We start from the raw sequence: 17,884 nt of genomic DNA on the forward strand, positions 1-17,884 counted from the left end.
CAAGCCCTGCGCTCCGGGCCGCCGCGTCTCGGCCGCGTCGCCTCTCGCCGAACCCACTCGGTCAACTTTCCCTCCGAGACTCCGGCAGAGGCGCCCTCCGGGCAGCCGACTGCAGCTTCAGGGGAGACCCCGGAGCTGCCCGCCCGGCGCCGGCCAAGCGGACGCGCCCGCGCTCGCACCCCGCCGTCCGGGGCTCGGCCAGGCGCTCCGCTTTCTGCTCTTGGCTTCTGTCCTCCGGGCCCTTCTTCCCGTGGACGCCAAGCCGTCTCAACTCCACCCTCTCCACCCCGGGGCACCTCGGCCAAGCCCTGTCCCCTCCTCACGCGCCTCCGACCACCCTCCCAACACCCAGCACAGCCCCCAGCGAGGAAGGCCGGCCCGGGTCTTCGCAGCTCCACCCGCCACAGGGGGGACTCCAGCACCCGCAGCCGCCCTCATTCGCGCTCATTCATATTCCTTCTCATTCTCATTCTGTCCCTCGTCCTCTCTCTCCCAAGACTCCTAACAAGACAGGCCGATCCTCCTCCGTGGCGCTCCCTCTCATTCATCGCCGCCCCCCCACCCCCACAGCCCACTCCACTTTTCAGACGCCCACCTCCTACATACTCCCCTCCCCTAAACAGACTTCCACCCACTCACCATCTGTAGCTTCCCTTCCGCCCCCCGCCCCGCCCGCGCGGCTCCCCCCCCCCCCCCCGCCCCGAAGCAGCAGCCCCGCACGGTGGGAGGCAGGGACCCCCGCCAGACGCTCGGGTCGTGCGTGCCGTTCTGACCTCTGCCCGCCCGGGAAACTAACAAAGGCGGCGCGCGAGCCCAGCCCCGAGAGCGGCGAGCGGCGGCCGCGGGGCGGGCGAGCCTGGGCCAGGCCGGGCGAGCGCCGCGCGGGGGCTGCTCCGGAGTCGGGAGGCAGCGGCGCCGGACTACGCGACTCTCGCGGCGCGCGCCGCTCGGACGCCGCGGGCACCATGGGCTGCTGCACCGGGCGCTGCTCCCTCATCTGCCTCTGCGCGCTGCAGCTGGTGAGTTCCCCGCGCGTCCCCCGCCGGCCGGCCCCTGCCCGGGCACGGCCTCCCCCGCTCCCTCTGCGGACCCGCAGCTCCGGGCACGGGGCGGGCGGCCCAGCCCCGCGCTCCCGCCGGCCCGCGCCCTCCCCGCCGCGGCGACTCTCGCTGCGCTCCCGCCGCGGGCACTCACCGCGTCGCCCCTGACCTGCGGGAGGGCGCGGTCTCCTCGAGGTGCCGGGCGCGGGGGTTCACGCGACCCCGCCGTGCGTCGCCACGAGGTCCCGAGGCCGCTGCCCGGCGCCGGGGGAGGGAGCGTTTCCCGCCGCCGGGTTGGACAGCTGGCTTTAGCACCGCCGCATCCCCGCTCAAGTTTCGCTGGGGCTTGCGGGCTCTTTCTTCTCGGGATGGTTTTCAGGAACTCGGCGCAATCCGAAGGGGCGTGGGAAAGCCCAGGTTCCGAGGAGACGGGACCAGCTTCCAGTCTCAGTTAAGAGCGAGGTGGTTCTTCCCCTCAGCAGGTTGAAAGGGGGTGGCTGAGGAGTCGCGGCGCTCCGGGAAGGAGGTCGCTTTGGGTTTTTAAACAGAGTATTGCAGCCCCTGCCCTTCCAATTTCTGTTTAAATTTTGGTGACATGTCGCGTGTTCAGACAGCGACAGACTGACTGCTGTCATCAGGGAGAGAAGGCGCGCTGGCTCGCCAGGGAGGGCATGGGCTGGGAAGTTGGAGAGCAGAGTGGGGAATGAAAGGGCTCTCAGCGTGGAGCGAATGCTTTGCTTAACACATGTCCTGTAGGGACCTAGACCGCCCCCTGGTCTGTTCCGTAGTCGCGTGAGGTCAAGGCCACAGACCTGTGTCAGCTTTCGTGTGTGAGGGATTAACAGACCCTTTTACTACACTTAAGACAGATTCTGTAGCTGCTCTGCCAGCCTTTCTTCCAAGTGTTGTTTGTTAAAGCCACAAATATTAGCTAGTATATTTTGACTCCCAAGAGGAAAAAGCTTTTCAGTGAACTTGACTGAGTAATGTCAATCTTGCAAGGGATAAAATAATGCTGTTTCTTTAATAGTTAGTCCTTGTACCCATGAACGCTTTAAAAGGTTTCACTTTTCTCTTGCCTCGGTGTTTTACTCTCCCATTAAACCCTCACTTTAGACGTGCTCTTCAGTGTTTACATGATGTGTGCATAATTTATGTATTTATGGATCTGAAATCAGGGCTACTTTCCTTTAAACCTGTGGAATAGCCCCTTCTGTCTTGTGAAATAGCATGTATTTTTATGGAGTTTTCTTGAAAAAATAATTTAAAAATTTACTTGACCATGAATGTTTTCTTTCATTAAGGAAGGAAGGCCAGAGAATAATTTACACTTTGGTTATTAGAAGTGGACATAGCTGGGAAAACTAAATAAATATTTAGTCAAACTTTGAAGATGCAACGTTGCAGACAGGCACACTGCATTGTGTAATCTATTATGGCATAATTCTTTCTGTTTTACATGGACATAACATGTAAGGGTTTTTGATGCAGCAGATTTATCAACACAATTATGACTTCCTTAGTTGATGTTGTAATAGTTGTGATGACAATGGGTTTTGTAGTTTCATGTATCAGCCTGGAATGCCTTTCTACATACACCTTCTCAGTTGATAGAAATGCAACTTACTCTTCAAAGCTTATCTCAAAATTCTGCCTTCTCCATGAAGTCTTCCCTGGTGCTCCAGGTGAAAAATCAATCACTTCTTTTCATTTAATTGCATAGTACTTTGCTTTTTCCTCTGTTAGAACACGTGCATCCTCTTATATTATTTTTCTTAAATGATTCACACATTACTAGACTGCAAGCAGCCTGAAAGTAAAGGATGAAACATGATTCAACTTTCAAGTCCTTAGGAGCGCTCATATTAGAAGCCAAACCATACTGCTGAACTGATGATGGTAATGAATATTTGCAATCCATACAGGGCTTTTGCATAAGCACTATTTTACTTCTAAAATTATCCTCTGAGGAAGGCACCCATGTTACTAGTTTGCGGGTGAGGAAGATCACCCTTAACCTCACAGAGTTAAACAGTTTCTTCAAATCAATAGTTTTTGGTGGGTAGAGACATCAGAGTGATGGTAAACACTTAATGATTGGATCTTGGACAAAACAAAACGTATATCTATGTTACATTCTTACATAATACATTCTAAGTGTTGTGCATATAGAGGATGTACAGCACTCACTTTGACAAACAATAATAAAATATGCAGTGCTCTTTATTGTAAATTCTACACAGCCGATTAATTCTGGCAGAAATCTCTTTTTTTGCACTTGATGAACTCTTGGTTCTGTAGTTCTGACATAAAAGTTGGTTAACATTTTTTACTTCCTTTGAGCAGGAATAGGAAAGTGAAACAAGGAAGTCAGTATTGGAGCTTGACTCCATCAATCACGTGATTTTGGTTTGAAACCTTGGGAACTTTCCCAGGGGGAGTTCTAAACTGGCCCCTGTAGACGGAGGACAAGGAAGGACAGAAGAGGCAGGCCACTCCTGGTTGCTAGGTGGCAGGTTTAATAAATGAGGGGACTTACTATGGTCTGTCTGGGGCGCTGCTGGATGAGTGGATCTCCACCTCCAGTGGTCAGAACCTTTAAAGTTTTAGAAGCCTTCACTGGGTTCAGTCATGTCCACTGTCTGGATGGTCTCAAGGACACATTCTTCTGTCCAGGCTGCATCCTTGAAACGGCGCCTACTGTGGGCATGGTGGGCAGGACGCACGTCCCAAGGACTGGGTGGGTGAGGAGCCTCCCACTGCCCTGCTCCGGCTCGAGGGTCAGCTGGAGGTCAAGTCCTCCCCGTGACCTCCTCCAACACAGAGCAGATTCTCTGCTGAATTGGGTTACAGTTTTCAAGTACTGGAAAATTATTTCCTCAATTCTTTTTTTAGAAAAGTTAACGGTAGTTGATTTACAATACTGTGTTCATTTCAGGTGTATAGCTTCAGAGTCTTTTTCATTATAGGTTATTATAAGATATTGCATATAGTTCCTTGTGCTCTACAGTGGGTCCTTGTTGCCTGTGTATTTTTATATATAGTGGTGTGTATTTGTTAATCCCGTAATCCTAATTTATCCCTCTTCCTCCCCTTTCCCTTTTGGTAACCATAAGTTTGTGAGTCTATTTCTGTTTTGTAAATAAGTTGATTTGTATTTTTTTTTTAGATTCCACATGTAAGTGATATATAATATTTATCTTCCTCTGTCTGACTTACTTCACTAAGTATGATGATCTCTAGGTCCATCCATGTTGCTGCAAATGAAAATATTTTGTTCTTTTTTATAGCTGAGTGATATTCTGTTGTGTATAATACCACACCCTCTTTATCTATTCATCTGTTGATGGACACTCAGGTTGCTTCCATGCCTTGGTTATTGTGAATAGTGCTGCCAGGAGCATTGGGATGCATGTATCTTTTCGAATTAAGAGTTTTCTTCTTTTCTGGATACATGCCCAGGAGTGGGATTGTGGGATCATATGGTAAGTCTGTTTTTTAGCTTTTTAAGGAAACTTCACACTATTTTCCATTGTGGCTGCACCAGTTTACATTCGCACCAGCATTGTAGGAGGGATCCTTTTTCCCCACGTCCTCTCCAGCATTTATTGTTTGTAGGCTTTTTGATGACAGCCGTCTTGACGGTGTGGGGTGATACCTCATTGTAGTTTTAATTTGCGTTTCTCTGATAATCTGCGATGTGAGCCACTTTCACGTGCCTGTTGCCCATCTGTCTGTCTTCTTTGAGCAAATGTCTGTTTAGGGCTTCTGCCCATTTTTTTTATTGGGTTGTCTTGGTTCTTTTGTGCTATTGGTAATGTAATGACATGACACCTTTTAGGTTTAATATACAGTATTAGAAAAAAATTCTCCAGTGCTTTCTTAAGTCTAGACAATCAACAAAACAGCGTTACACCCTGATTTTTCACATTTACCCATTTCTTTGGTGTAAATACTCCTACCCTGGTCAATTTCAAGTACGCCATTACATGGTATTTCCATCATACAGATAAAACAGGCACAAATAACCTCAAAGTGTAAAGTAAAACACAGTAAAATAATTAGAAAAGGATGTGCTTTAAATATTTAGTACCTCTGTTTTCCATGATTTCCTTAAAGTTTTTATTACTTATTTACTAATGATGGTCGTGTTTAACAGCTGGCTCACTCCATCCTAAAAGCTGAACCAGCCCTCTGAGCCAGTGCACACCTGCTCCAGCATACCACCAGGTAGGACTCCCACGTGTAGAGTTCTTTCCACCAGAACCAGCTGTCTTTTTTTTCCCTTTCATGTTTTTTCCTGCTCCCACCAACTGTTGGAAGATGGAGGTGATGAGGCAGTCAGTAAGTGTGGGGTTTGAGGGGAAATGGCATTCGGAAGATGCGTTTGCTGGAGAGAATCTACATGCTAATGGCTAAGGTAACTATGTGGGCCATTGAAAGATGGTCCGTTAGCTCCTGCTAAAAGTTAAAAGACACAAACAAAAGGTTTTTATTATCTTATTCCCATTTTATCTGACCTCCCCTCTCCCCAGATTGGGGAATGTCACTGGGGAGAATGTACCGTTTTGAGGCGTGTGTGTTTGGGTGAGCTTTGGTTTGCAAAATCTCAGGCTTCTTTCTCCTTCCTTCATTGAGCTGCTCTGACCACCTCCCATCACTACTCCTCCTCCAGGCTTTTGCCCTCGAGCACATTTGTGTGTTGGCCTCCAATTTCACATTCCCGTTCTTAATTCTGCTAGTGAACTTAAAGAGCACGTGACTCGCATGCGTCCCTGGCCAGAGGAAACTGCAAAGTAAATCTCTTCTGAAAAAGCAGTGCATCCCCGGGTAACAGATTCAGCAAGTCATCCCAGAACCTGAAACACGTTTTCGTGAGGATAGTTTAGATTTTGCTTGTTTTAAAATGATGTGTATTCCACTATTATAAATGTGTAAAACACTTTATCATATGCTTTTAGTAAACTGTAGCCGCCATATTTAAATGAATCTTAAGGGCCTGTTTTTAAGTCTGAATTTCCTCCACGTGTACCTCCAAGCCATCTTGTCAGAGGCCACACAGTGAAGTGCTGAGCTTAGCTTGGCAGGGATTTGCTCCCACAGAGCTTTCGATGTCTTCTCGACGTCACAGGGGGCAGTTTTGTCCCCGGATGTGGTCGTGACTAGAGGTTTATTGCTCCTTGCATCGCTTTATGGACAGGGGACCACCCTATTCCAGTGAGGCCTCACGTTCAGGGGAACAACGTTCCAGACTCTTACTTTGCATATCCACAGTAACAGGAGTCTTTAGAAGATTTCTAGAAAACGAGCAGCTCTCTTAACACATCGATGGGCTCTATGTTTTTATTTTAGAGAACGTCCTGTAAAACGAAGTAAAATTAGTAATCTTCCTTTCCTGTTTTCAAGTGAAAGTCAGTTGAGTTAACTTTCCCTCCCCTCCACATTCAGACTGTCTCATGACCACCTGTGACACTATGATGCTGAGATAAAACGCACCGAAAAGTGCCTGAATGATGGCGGTGTCAGTGGCAGTAACATGTTTTTAAACTAAGTTTTATGAAGTGTGCCACTCACTTATCACAGACACCTGGACGTGGGTGCCGAGGTGCATTTATTTTTCTATGTAGATATACTGATACTTTTGTTTGAACATGTTTTTTATTTTAATGGCTTTTTTTTTCTCTTCTGAGAAATGTTATTTGTAATCATTTAGTTTCTATTCTTTTCCTGTTTTTAAATACTCTGGTTCATCTTATGAAACTTGAAAAGTTTAGGGAAATTAAATTTTTGGCTAACAACGAGACTTTAGTTATAACGTGGTTGGTGTTGAAATCATTTCAGTAATCTGCGTTAGCCAGGTTTCTACAAATCCAAATCCATTTGTAACTCTCTTGTTCTTTAAATGTACCTCCAGGGTGTTGCATTTGCTTAGGAAAAGTGTTCTGATCGTCCTGTCGGTTGAACTGTGCCCTCCCCAAATTCTTAATGTTGATGTCCTAGTCCCCAGTAACTCAGAATCTGACCTTATTTGGAAAAGGGATAATTGCAGATGTAATTGGTTAGTCAAGATGAGTATCATTATCTAAAGGGGAAGTCGGGACACAGGCGGGCACACGTGCAGGAACGCCAGGTGACAATTAAGACAGAGAACAGGGTAATAGTCCACTAGGCAAAGAAAGACAAAGAGGGCCAGCAAACCACTGGAGCTGCCAGAGAGGCGGGGGTCAAGTTCTCCCCACAGCACTCAGGGGGACACAACCCTGCCAACACCTTGGTATTAAACCTCCAGCCTCCAGAACTGCAACACAATAAATTATTGTGCTTTCAGCCACTCAGTTTGTGGAACTTGTTGATGACAGCTCCAGCAAACTAATACGGGTCTTTTATTTTTTATTTTCAAAGAACACTAATCACATGTTTCTTTGTGTTTATCTCTTTGTGTGCTTTTTTTTTTTTTTTTTTTTTTTTGCTGGATTTCAAGTCCACAAATGGCAAAGACTTTGATTTACTCACAGAATCTTCCACTACACCCTGCAAAGGGTAAGCCCTCTCTAAGTCTTTGGAGAATAAATTAATGCACAAATAAAGAGCTAAACTTGACCGAGTGTTTTCTGATGTGCCAGGCATTGTTCTAGATACTTTATATCTATGAAATCATGTAATTCTCACAACCACTCATTTTAGAGATTCAGAAATTGAGGTCAGGAGTTTACATAACATGCCCAAGATTGCCCAGCGGTGGAGTCAGGTTCACATTTGAATCTGCACTCTCTTTACTGTGTTCTCTGCTTCTTTTACTTGGAATAATAAACAACATTCAACAAATATTCATATAGTCCCAAGCACTGGGTGTACAGGTGCAAACGCTTCAGAGGTAGACCTGCTCTGATGGAGTTTATGTCTGAGGGCAGAAGGGCTGTCAATAAATGTGTAAACAAAGATTACCTAATTACAAATACTAAGTGCCATCAAGGAGATGAGACGTGTATTACACGTAGAGAAGTGGGCGGGGGGGTCTTAGCTGTGGACAGTCAGGAAAACCTCTCAGTCATGTCAAGAGGGGGGAATCATTCTCAGCAGAGGAAGCCAAAGGTGCGGAGCCTCCAGGTTTGAAAGAGCCTGGTGCCTTCCTGGCTGTGACCGGGGCCGGGTGTGGCCAGGGCGGAGCATGGGGTGGAGTGCAGGCGGGGAGATGGCATTGGACCTCTGTGGTGGCCCCGGGTTTCATTCAAGGAGCAGTGTGAATCCGCATTTTACACGGAGTCATGGTGTCAAATGACTTGTGTTTCAAAACACTCTCATTGCTGAGTAGAGAGGAGATTAGAGAGAAACAAGAGAAGAAACGGGAGATGGGCTGGCCTTCTGCTATTCTGAGCCAGAGATCATTTGAGTCAGACACATGTCACAACGGAACAGATGGGGAAGGATGGACTTGAGACGTGACTTAGGAGGAAAAGACTAGGGCTTGCTAAGGGGTTGACCTACACGTTGTGCGTAACAGGATTTAACTGTGGTGCTTTCACTGAAAGTGGGAAAATTGGGTGTTGTGGGTGTGGAGGTGGGGCCAGGAGTGTTTGTCTGGAGACGGGAGGGTTCTTTCTGAGATACTGTAGGAGTCTGACCACTGAGGCCAGGTATATGAGCTTGGAGCTCAGAGGACAACTTTGGACTGAAGGTTCAGAACTTGGCTCCATGAGCAATCCTGGCATTTAAAGCCCCGGAGGAGATCACAGAAGAGCGAAGGTATCAAGACAGATGAGCACAGCATGGAGACGAGGACTCAGAGCAGTAAAACTGAGAGAAGGGAAATGAACAAAGTTTGCGGACATGGAAATATTTATATAGACTTGTTTTATTTTTCATAAACTATCAGGCACTATTAATTTTTAAAAAAAATTGTCCCCAGTTTTAATAAAATCATTTTCATTCTGGTCACTTCCATGTGCATTTTTGTTTTGCCTAGTTTTTTGCCCCCCTGAGAGGATAATCTTTATCATAAGATGTTGAAAAACAAATTGCTTTCTATCCCCAGAAGTGCAATAGTATTTTCTATTTTTAAAAAAAATTAGCTGCTTTGTCCATATTTGTTCACCTTTCTCTCAGATTTTACAATAAATAGATCTCCAGGAAAGATTTGAGCAATTATCCAGATTAAATATAAAGGAAGAATTTCAGATTTAAGAGTAAGAAATTCTGAGTCAACAGAGACTTAGGAAACAAACTTATGGTTACCAAAAGGGAAAAGGGGTAGGAGAGGGATAAATTCGGGGTTTGCAATTAGCAGATACAAACTACTATGTATAAAACCGATAAACAACAAGGTCCTACTGTACAGCACAGGGAATTATATTCAATATCTTGTAATAATCTATAATGAAAAAGAATATGAAAAAAATATATAAATAAATGTATAACTGAATCACTATGCTATACACTGGAAACTAACACAATATAGTAAATCAACAATGTTGAACCAATATTATTTAAGATTTTGGCATTAGAGACAAAATACATATTAATATAAACTTTGCCATTTATTTGAAAAAGTTTGGATATGTGAGTAGAATAAAAACCCCTGGGTCTATTTATGAATATTTTGACAATTTTCTTAAGCATTTGTTTTCATCAGGTGAAGTGCATCTTGCTTTAAAAACCAGGATTTCAAATGCTAAATAAAAATTACTCGTTGAAGGTAAAAATAAAAATCAGAATGGAAAACACAAAATTGGGGAGCTTTTGGAACGAAACGGCAAGCCATCTTCTTTCCCTTCTTTCCAAAGCCCCGGTGAATGGAGCAATAGCACTAGGGCTGGGAAGAAGACAGATGACCAGCAAGACTGAGGGATGCAGGGAGATCAGGAGCAGAGCGTGTGCGCTCAGAGCCCTAACGGAAGGCTGTGTGCGTGCGGGCCCAGAGCTGCTCTGTGTTAGGGAGAAACCCAGCACTTAATCTGCTTGCCAGGAGGGGTGCCCTGACACAGGGCTGGAGAATGGGGTGTCTTTCAGTTTCGCATTTTGAAACTTAGCTGCCTAATATTCTGAGCTGATATGGAATCAGAGAATAAATACATATAATCATTCTGAAAGTAAAGCTGATTCATCGGTAAGTGAGGATTTGTAGTGACTTAGAACCGAGAAGATGAAAAAGAAAACCACAAATGATTATCTTTTTAATTGTTTATTTTGATTTTCTTGAAATACTTTTTATTTGTGCTTTAAAGTAATGTTAACATTAATTTTGAGAAAGAGAGATGTTTCAAACAACTTTGAAGACGTTTTGAGTGTCAATTTTAGATGGACTATTTGGTAAATACTTGATATCGTTAAAGTGGACCTTTCTTAGGTGCATCAAAAATGTATGCTTTTAATCCCCGTTAACACTAATTGATGTTAATGTGTGTGAATCTTCAAGCATTTATGACAGAATATAACATTATGCTAAAAGATTACACTTCATCAATGATTTGTATTCTGAATGCCAGTTATATGGTAGAACAAGCAATGACACAGAGCACAAACTATCCAATTTACATTTTTAATTTGATCTATTTGGCAGAGATACTAAAATAAAATAGGAGATAGGCTCTAAATGTCCTTTGATGGAACATTCTTTACATTGTCTAGGTAGAGTACTGGAGAACAGACAATTTAGGATGGGCATAGTAAAAAACAAAGTTAGGGAAGGTGAAACTGTTGAACTAGCAGATTGTTCTTTGACTCTTGTAAGAGGGTCCCCAGTTCCTTGATTTGGATGAGAAGCATCTGTCTATTGGGAAAGGAAAATGAGGGTGAAGACCAGGGGGCAACAGGAGTTGGGGTGGGGGCAAGGGCTCTGATGGCAAGAATTAGATGGTCCTTTGTTAAGCGAAGCTGGGGTAAGATCATGGCAATGTTAATGGTCTTGTTCTGTCTTTCTAGGGATTTTTTTTCTTTTTTTTTTTTTTTTTTCTTTTCTGTATAGAGGACCACTCTTTAGAATGGTTTTCCCGATTAATATTCCTGAGTCATTAAGTAAAATTAAATGTTTGGGTTTCTTCTCTCCACCCCGTCTATAGGTACTTGCACTGAGAATGGTTTCATACAGAGGCCCCGTTCCTTTATTAACGAGAGGTACTGGAATAACATCTTAGCAATCAGATTCTCGTAAGCGATTATGGGCTAAATGGATGTGATGATAAGGCGTAAATACATTTCTGACGGTTTCTCTCTCTTCCAGTCATCGGAGACCTGGTGTGCTTTGGTGTTGATTAATACGTAGTGTAGTAAGTGCTTACGTGTGGAAAGCCCAGTCTATAGAGGTTGACTGGTCAAATTGGTTAATTAAGGTACAGAGTGGAATGCTCTGCACTCGTACTGATAACTAGGTGTGACTGATCATAATTAAGATAATGGGAAATATAAAATTCTCGTTAATGGCACCTCATTATCAATCTGTATTTAAAATGTAAATTCTTGGTGAGAGTGCTCTTTCAAATTATAGTTATGTAAGGTACCATATTTTAGACTTCAGGGGTCCTTAAGAAATTGTCTAGACCCATCCTTAGCACTTCAGCAAGACAGTGCGAAGATCTTTGATACCATAGACCCTCCTGTTGATTCTTAAATATCTCTCAGAATGGAAATTTTTCCTGGTAGCAAAACCCTCCTTACAGTTAAAATGAATTTCTTGCACTGTGATTTCCATGCTATCTTCTGTACATTTGCCTTTTATCTGGAGGATAAGTAGCAGATGGAAGCGATGATGTGCTGGGACCAGCTCATACCAACTGGGGAGAGTTTCCCCTTATGTTCCCAGAAATTCTGTGGGCCAGTTGTTAAACACAGCCTTTATTGAACATTCATTGTATACATTTTAAATTGTATTAAAGGCAAACATAATAAATAAATAAATAAATAAATAAATAAACTTTTACCCAAACTCAACCCTTCCTAATTATTTTACCACATTGCACTGTTACATGTGCTCCAGGGACAAGCTTATATCTATGGTGTCTCTATGGTAGAAATTCTGTGTAACAGCCTGCTATTTAGCATTGTTCTCCAACTCTGCATCCAGTGACGTCACATTGGTAGCTAAAAATCTATTATGGTGGAAGTATTCACATCATGAAGGTCCACAGACTCCAATTAGGCCCTCCTCTCACTGCTCAGAGCCAGTTACTGATCATTTACCAGCCGCCCTGGGGTGGGGCTTTCGTCAGAAGAAAGCCCATTTCTTCCTGGTACATATAGGAACTGATTTATAAGCCCCTAAGGCAACTAATTAATGCATGAATAGAAAGTATATTTCCTAACCTAAATGCTTCATGTGTTGCTTTGAGTGCATCTGCAAAGTTGTCTAAACATAATGGAGAAGTTTTTATTTTCAAAAATTCCAATATTAACTCCTTTTATATGATAGCTTTCGAATCACCCTAAACATTGTATTTGATAGCTGACTTGTGACTAGTGATCCAGGATTGACAGTGGTTCATAAGTGTCACTCCCAGGTGACTGACTAGACTCTAGAATCCCTCCCTGAGAGGGAAAGTCATTTCTGCTAGTGGGTGTTGATTGGTTCCCATCAGTGGGATGAGGAAGGGGGACACTCCGTGCCCAGCTGCTCCACCTGCCTACCTGTTGGTCCTCGTTAGCTCCTTCCACAGGGATGTCCAGTGATCGGTGGCAAAAAGACCAAATTACCCTCTTACACCACATTCGGTTCTTTCAGACTTGGGGTGAGCTTCGACTTTCCATTGTCGCCTACATTGAAATGCTAAATATTCAGTCTTGCAGGAGTCTGAGAGAGATGATTTATTTGAGAACACCCTAAGAGATTATTTGGCTCATAAAATCTATTTTCTGAATTTTAAAAAATAATCAGTTACAAATCCTATTGCATCTCAGTTCCCTTGTTTTGTCCCTGTAACATCTCCATGAGGCAGATGTTAATATTATTCCCACTTACAGCTTAGAAAAATTAGGCAGTATACAGAAAGCAGATGCTATGATACAGGCTAAGGCATCAGAAATGTGAAACTGAGGGTAACAAAATTTTGCGTGTGTTACCGGAAGACTGGATTAGAAGAATTGTTTCTCTGGGCTCAGGCCAAACTTTTTGAGTGAAAGCATAGTTCTTTAAGCAAGCAATTTCTTTACATAGAATGTGATTTTTAAAAGACGATCCGAGTAACTTAAGTAGTAAGAAGAGGCATGTAACTCTTTGGCACAGCCTTCTTTTTCTCGCATTTCTGTTAGTAGAAGGTAGCTTTCCTCGTGATGGTTATCTATTTTTAGATTCCCTCAGGAGGCACCCCCATTTATCCCACAACAAAAGAATGAAATGCAAGCTTTCTGCAGACCAAATACTCTGCAATTTTAGCATGCTCTACTTTTTTCTACAGATAAACCACTTCTGACAGTGCTCTCACTGTCCAGATACAATCTTCTAATACCATCGGGGCCTCTACTTGTAAGTATCCTCTCTCTCTGTAAGACTTGAAGCCACGAATCCTTTTTGCTCTCTGATGGGAAACTCTCCCTTGACCCGGGAGTGTATGGTTGTCAGAGATCTAAATATGGCAGCCACATCATTGACTGAGTGTCTTAAACGCAGGCCCAATTAGGGAAAAGATTAGAAGAAGCCGTTGAACCTTTAGGAAGCCTGCAAAGATTCCCTCCCAGCCTTTTCATCTAAAAGGAGTCGTGGTTGGAGGTACGGATGCAGTTGTCCCCGGGGATCTGTCCTTCTCACGCGTGGCTGTGTTGAAGCGTTTCACAAGTCGGAGACTTAACGTTTTGTAACATTTCACAGCGTCATACAGAGGAGCGCTGGTCATCTATTATTAATATGTTAGTTGGACTAGTCCTGAGTGTCTTTGTACGTACTTTTTAACTCCTTCACTCCCGATACTCCTGATGGAAGGCAGAGGTTTGGGGGAGTTTAGGGTATAAATAATGGCTCGCTTTTCATTCCAGACAACACAAGTACAGAGTGTTGATTTTTTTTTTTTAGTGTATTTTTCTTTATTTATGACAAATTAGTTTGGTAGTTGGAAAAAAAATGCACAGATTCCAATTCAAGATGCTTTACTTTTGTTCCATTATACTGAAGAAATAATATTATTTGCATATTTTAGGGGACCATACCAAAGCTGGAGAGATAATTTAAATATATTTTCAGACATCCAAACTTTGTATTTCTTATGTTTTTAGTCATCAAAAAATTTAATTTGATTTCGAAAGGTCGGTGAGTTGCCATTCTACCAATGAAAGGTTTAAAATGCCCTTAGGGGAATGGTGGTTAAAGCCCTTTTTTACTAATAGAGATACACTTCTTTTGTTGATTTGTATCTTGCATTATATTTATGTATTTATTATTTATATATGTATTTTATTGAAGTATAGTCAGTTGACAGCTTGTATCAATTTCTGGTGTACAGCATTATATTTAACTAAGTGGTAATCTGAAATTGAGATTTGGGTCAAACTTGACCTGCAACGCCAATGTGATTTCCATGACCCCCAGGGAAAGGAAAGGCAATGGAGAACCATCATCCCTCAGGCCTCGGGGTTGCACTGAGGGTGGCTCGCTGCGGTGTACTCAGTTTTCTCCAAGGTGCTTAAGTGAGTACCGAAGGCTGACCTTACAGGGGAACCGCAACCAGACGGCAGGATTAGTGCTCAAAGGACAGCGTTTAACGTGATCCAGCTTGACCCAGGATGGCAGCGGAAAGTTCGCAGACCTTAGAAGTAGGTTGTCCGGATTGAAGTAAATGTGAGGGAGAAGATAGTGCAGTAAGTCACGGCACGTTTTACAAGCTTCATCTATAAGCCTAAGGGAAAAAAATCCTTGGACATTTCTGGGAGTTCCTGATATTTGGACTTACTTTTTTCGAACATATTCAGATATAGGGGAAAGGGTGTTTTTGACAGCATTAAACTACCCTTTCGTGTGTAAGCTCCATTATGTGCAATAATAACCATCTGCGGGAAAGTCCTGGAGATAAAGATCAGAAGAGTAATAACTGCAGACAAGGAAGACCCAGCAGCCTGAGACCCTCACGGCAGAGACTATTGAAAGGCATACGTGTACGCATGATACACAGCGATCCTGTCTTGTCAGCGCCGATCAGGTATGGTTAAACAAAAGGATGTGATGATTTCATATTTCTCATAGTGAAATATTTTGAGAAATGTACAGTCAAACTTAAAGCGGATGCTAATTTGGAAATAGTTCAGATGGAAAAATGGAGGAATTCAGATTGTTCAGCCTGACGGTGTTCAGCATCACAAGGAACTGTCTCAGGATGTTGTAAGGAAAATGCACTCCCCCAGCCCCCGCCACCTCCTCCTGCTTCCGTCTGTGTTTCCTTCATCCCTGGAACCACTGTCCCCCTCTGTGTATTCTGATCCAGCCCCGTTACTGAACCAGTATTGACAATCACAATGGCATGTGTATCATCAGTCTTCAACTGGTTGCCGTTAAGACTTTAAATCATATACTTCAAACTTTTTTTTTTCTCAGAAGCAGAAAGAATGAATGATAACAATACAGCAAGATGACTTACCAGGGAGACTTGGACACCTTACAAGAGTGGTCCCTTGTTCCCTCTTACCCACTTGGTTCCCAAGCTTTCTTGGTGGTTCCCGAGGTCTGACACCTGCTCACCTGTGTTTCTAACCTGTGTTACTGCACTGGGCCTATCGGTCTAGGAAGGTGCAATTGTTGTTAACTTAGCACCACATTTAGCTCCATCTGTTACTTGTGCTTCGTGCATTCATCTCTTACTGCAGAGAAAGATGCGGGCACTGAGGTTTACATACCGATTTCCATCACGGAGCACCCTCCTTCCGCAAACCCCAGCTGCAGCTCGATCTGTTCAGCTGCCCATTGTGATGGTAAAATTACAACGGAACAGTGCCTGTGGCGCTGCTCCTGTGACCACCATCTGCCTGTGTCATGCCATGAATCCTCTCCTGGGCTGTATTTTTGTGAGCGTGGCACTCTTCTGGAGGCCCTCAGAGGCCACCTGGCGCAGTGTTTTATGAGCTGGCCTTTCTCACTCGTATAGCTGAGACAGGAGCCATGTGAAATTTCCAGAACAGCCACTTCCTTGACATCAGAGAAAAGTGGTATCAGAAGCTTGCGCCTTACGGCAGCACAGGGTGGATGAAACAGGTGCATAAAAGGTGCCATTACAGATGGCGAGTTTGACGTTAATTTAGGTGTGCAAGTGATCAATTCTTAACTGTCTCCATCCTGAGTCCTTGTTTAAAATGACTACGTGGAGCTTGAGGGTAGATGTGTGTTTCTTTTTACCAGTCCGTTTGCTTTTCCCACCACAGTGAAGGCACAGCGGTGACTGCTCTATAATTACTCTCTTCTGCAAAATGGCAGGCGTGCTCCAGCTCTGTAAACACTTTTGTCTGCACAAGATGTGTTGTGAAGTTTCCTGGAAGAAGATTTTGGAAATTACTTCTATGACGCTTTAAAGAGAATAGAATGGACTGGGGCTGCTTCTGTCTAAGAGGATGGATCCAGGCTGCCTAAGTCGGTGTTCTCCAGAGAGACAGAACCATGATGATGTGCAGACATATATCCCATTATATGCATATATGAGGAGATTTCTTAGAGGAGCTGGTTTATGTGATAATGGAGGCTGGACATCCCCACCTGTTGTCTACAAACTGGAGAACTAGGAAGTCCAGTCCAAGTCTGAGGACCAGGAGGGCTGACGTCCAAGGGCAGGAGAAGACAGATGTTCCAGCTCAGACAGAGAGAGCAAATTCTCCCTTCCTCTGCCCTCTTGTTCTCTTCAGGTTATCAGCAGATAGTGCCCACCAGCATTCCTGAGCGTGGTCTGCTTTAGTTGGTCTGCTGGTCCAGATGCTAAGCTCTTGTCAGAGGCACCCTGACCGGCGTATCTAGAAGTGATGCTTTTTTTCTACTTTTACTGAGGAATAGTTGACATATGCTACTGCATAAGTTTAAAGTGTACAGCATGAAGGTTTAATTTACATACATTGTGAAAATGATTATAGCAGTAAGTTCAGCTAATACTCATCATGCCACATAGACACAATACAAAACAAAGAGATAGAAAAGAAAAAAACGTACTTGGCTCATGATGAGAACCAGTAGAATCTACTCTCTTAACAACTTTCCTGTATGCCATACAGCAGTGTTAGCTACAGTCATCGTTCTGTACGCTACATCCCTAGTACTTACTTATCTTATAACTGGACAGTTGTACTTGGTGACTGCCTTCCTCCAGCCACCCTCAACCCTCCTCCACTTCTGGTAGCCTGTATCTGATCTCTTTTTCTGTCAGTTTGTTGCTTTTTTTAGATTCCATGTGTAAGTGAGGGCATAAAGAACTGGTCTTTCTTTGCCTTATTTCACTTAGCATGATGCCTTCATGGTCATTCCATGTTGTTACAAAAGGTAGGATTTTCTTATTTTCTATGGCTGAAATATATATTCCAGTTACTATGTATATATCATATAATAACTTCTTTATCCATTCATCCATCAGTGGACACTTAGGGTGTTTCCATGTCTTAGCTATTGTTAATAATGCTGCTGTGAACATGGGGGTGAAGATATCCATCTGAATTAGTGTTTTTGTTTCCTGTGGGTCTATTCCCAGAGGTGGAGTTGCTGGATCATATGGTAGTTCTGTTATGCATTTTGGGGGGAACCTCCATATTGCTTTCCATACTGGCTGTACCAGTTTACAATCCCACCAACAGTGCACAAGGACTGTCTTTTCTGGACATCCACACCAGCGTTTGTTAGCTCTTGTTTTTTTTTTTTTTTTTTTTTTTTTGATGGTGACCATGTTAACAGGTATGAAGTGATA

The 17,884-nt window shown here is 43.7% G+C and overlaps 1 protein-coding gene across 2 annotated transcripts in view; it reads left to right on the forward strand.

Moving 5' to 3' along the window:
* The first annotated feature begins 850 nt into the window (after nucleotides 1–850).
* The window catches only part of NKAIN3 (sodium/potassium transporting ATPase interacting 3), a 411,817-nt gene continuing 394,783 nt past the window's right edge, over nucleotides 851–17,884 (forward strand). For both annotated transcript variants that reach the window (XM_031441570.2, XM_031441571.2), the window contains exon 1: nucleotides 851–1,019. In XM_031441570.2, coding sequence (XP_031297430.1) covers nucleotides 966–1,019 — 54 coding nt within the window. In that variant the 5' untranslated portion in view covers nucleotides 851–965. The remainder of the gene's footprint in view (nucleotides 1,020–17,884) is intronic.

The sequence above is a fragment of the Camelus dromedarius genome, chromosome 30 (assembly GCF_036321535.1).
Source record: "Camelus dromedarius isolate mCamDro1 chromosome 30, mCamDro1.pat, whole genome shotgun sequence".
Taxonomy (NCBI): Eukaryota; Metazoa; Chordata; class Mammalia; order Artiodactyla; family Camelidae; genus Camelus; species Camelus dromedarius.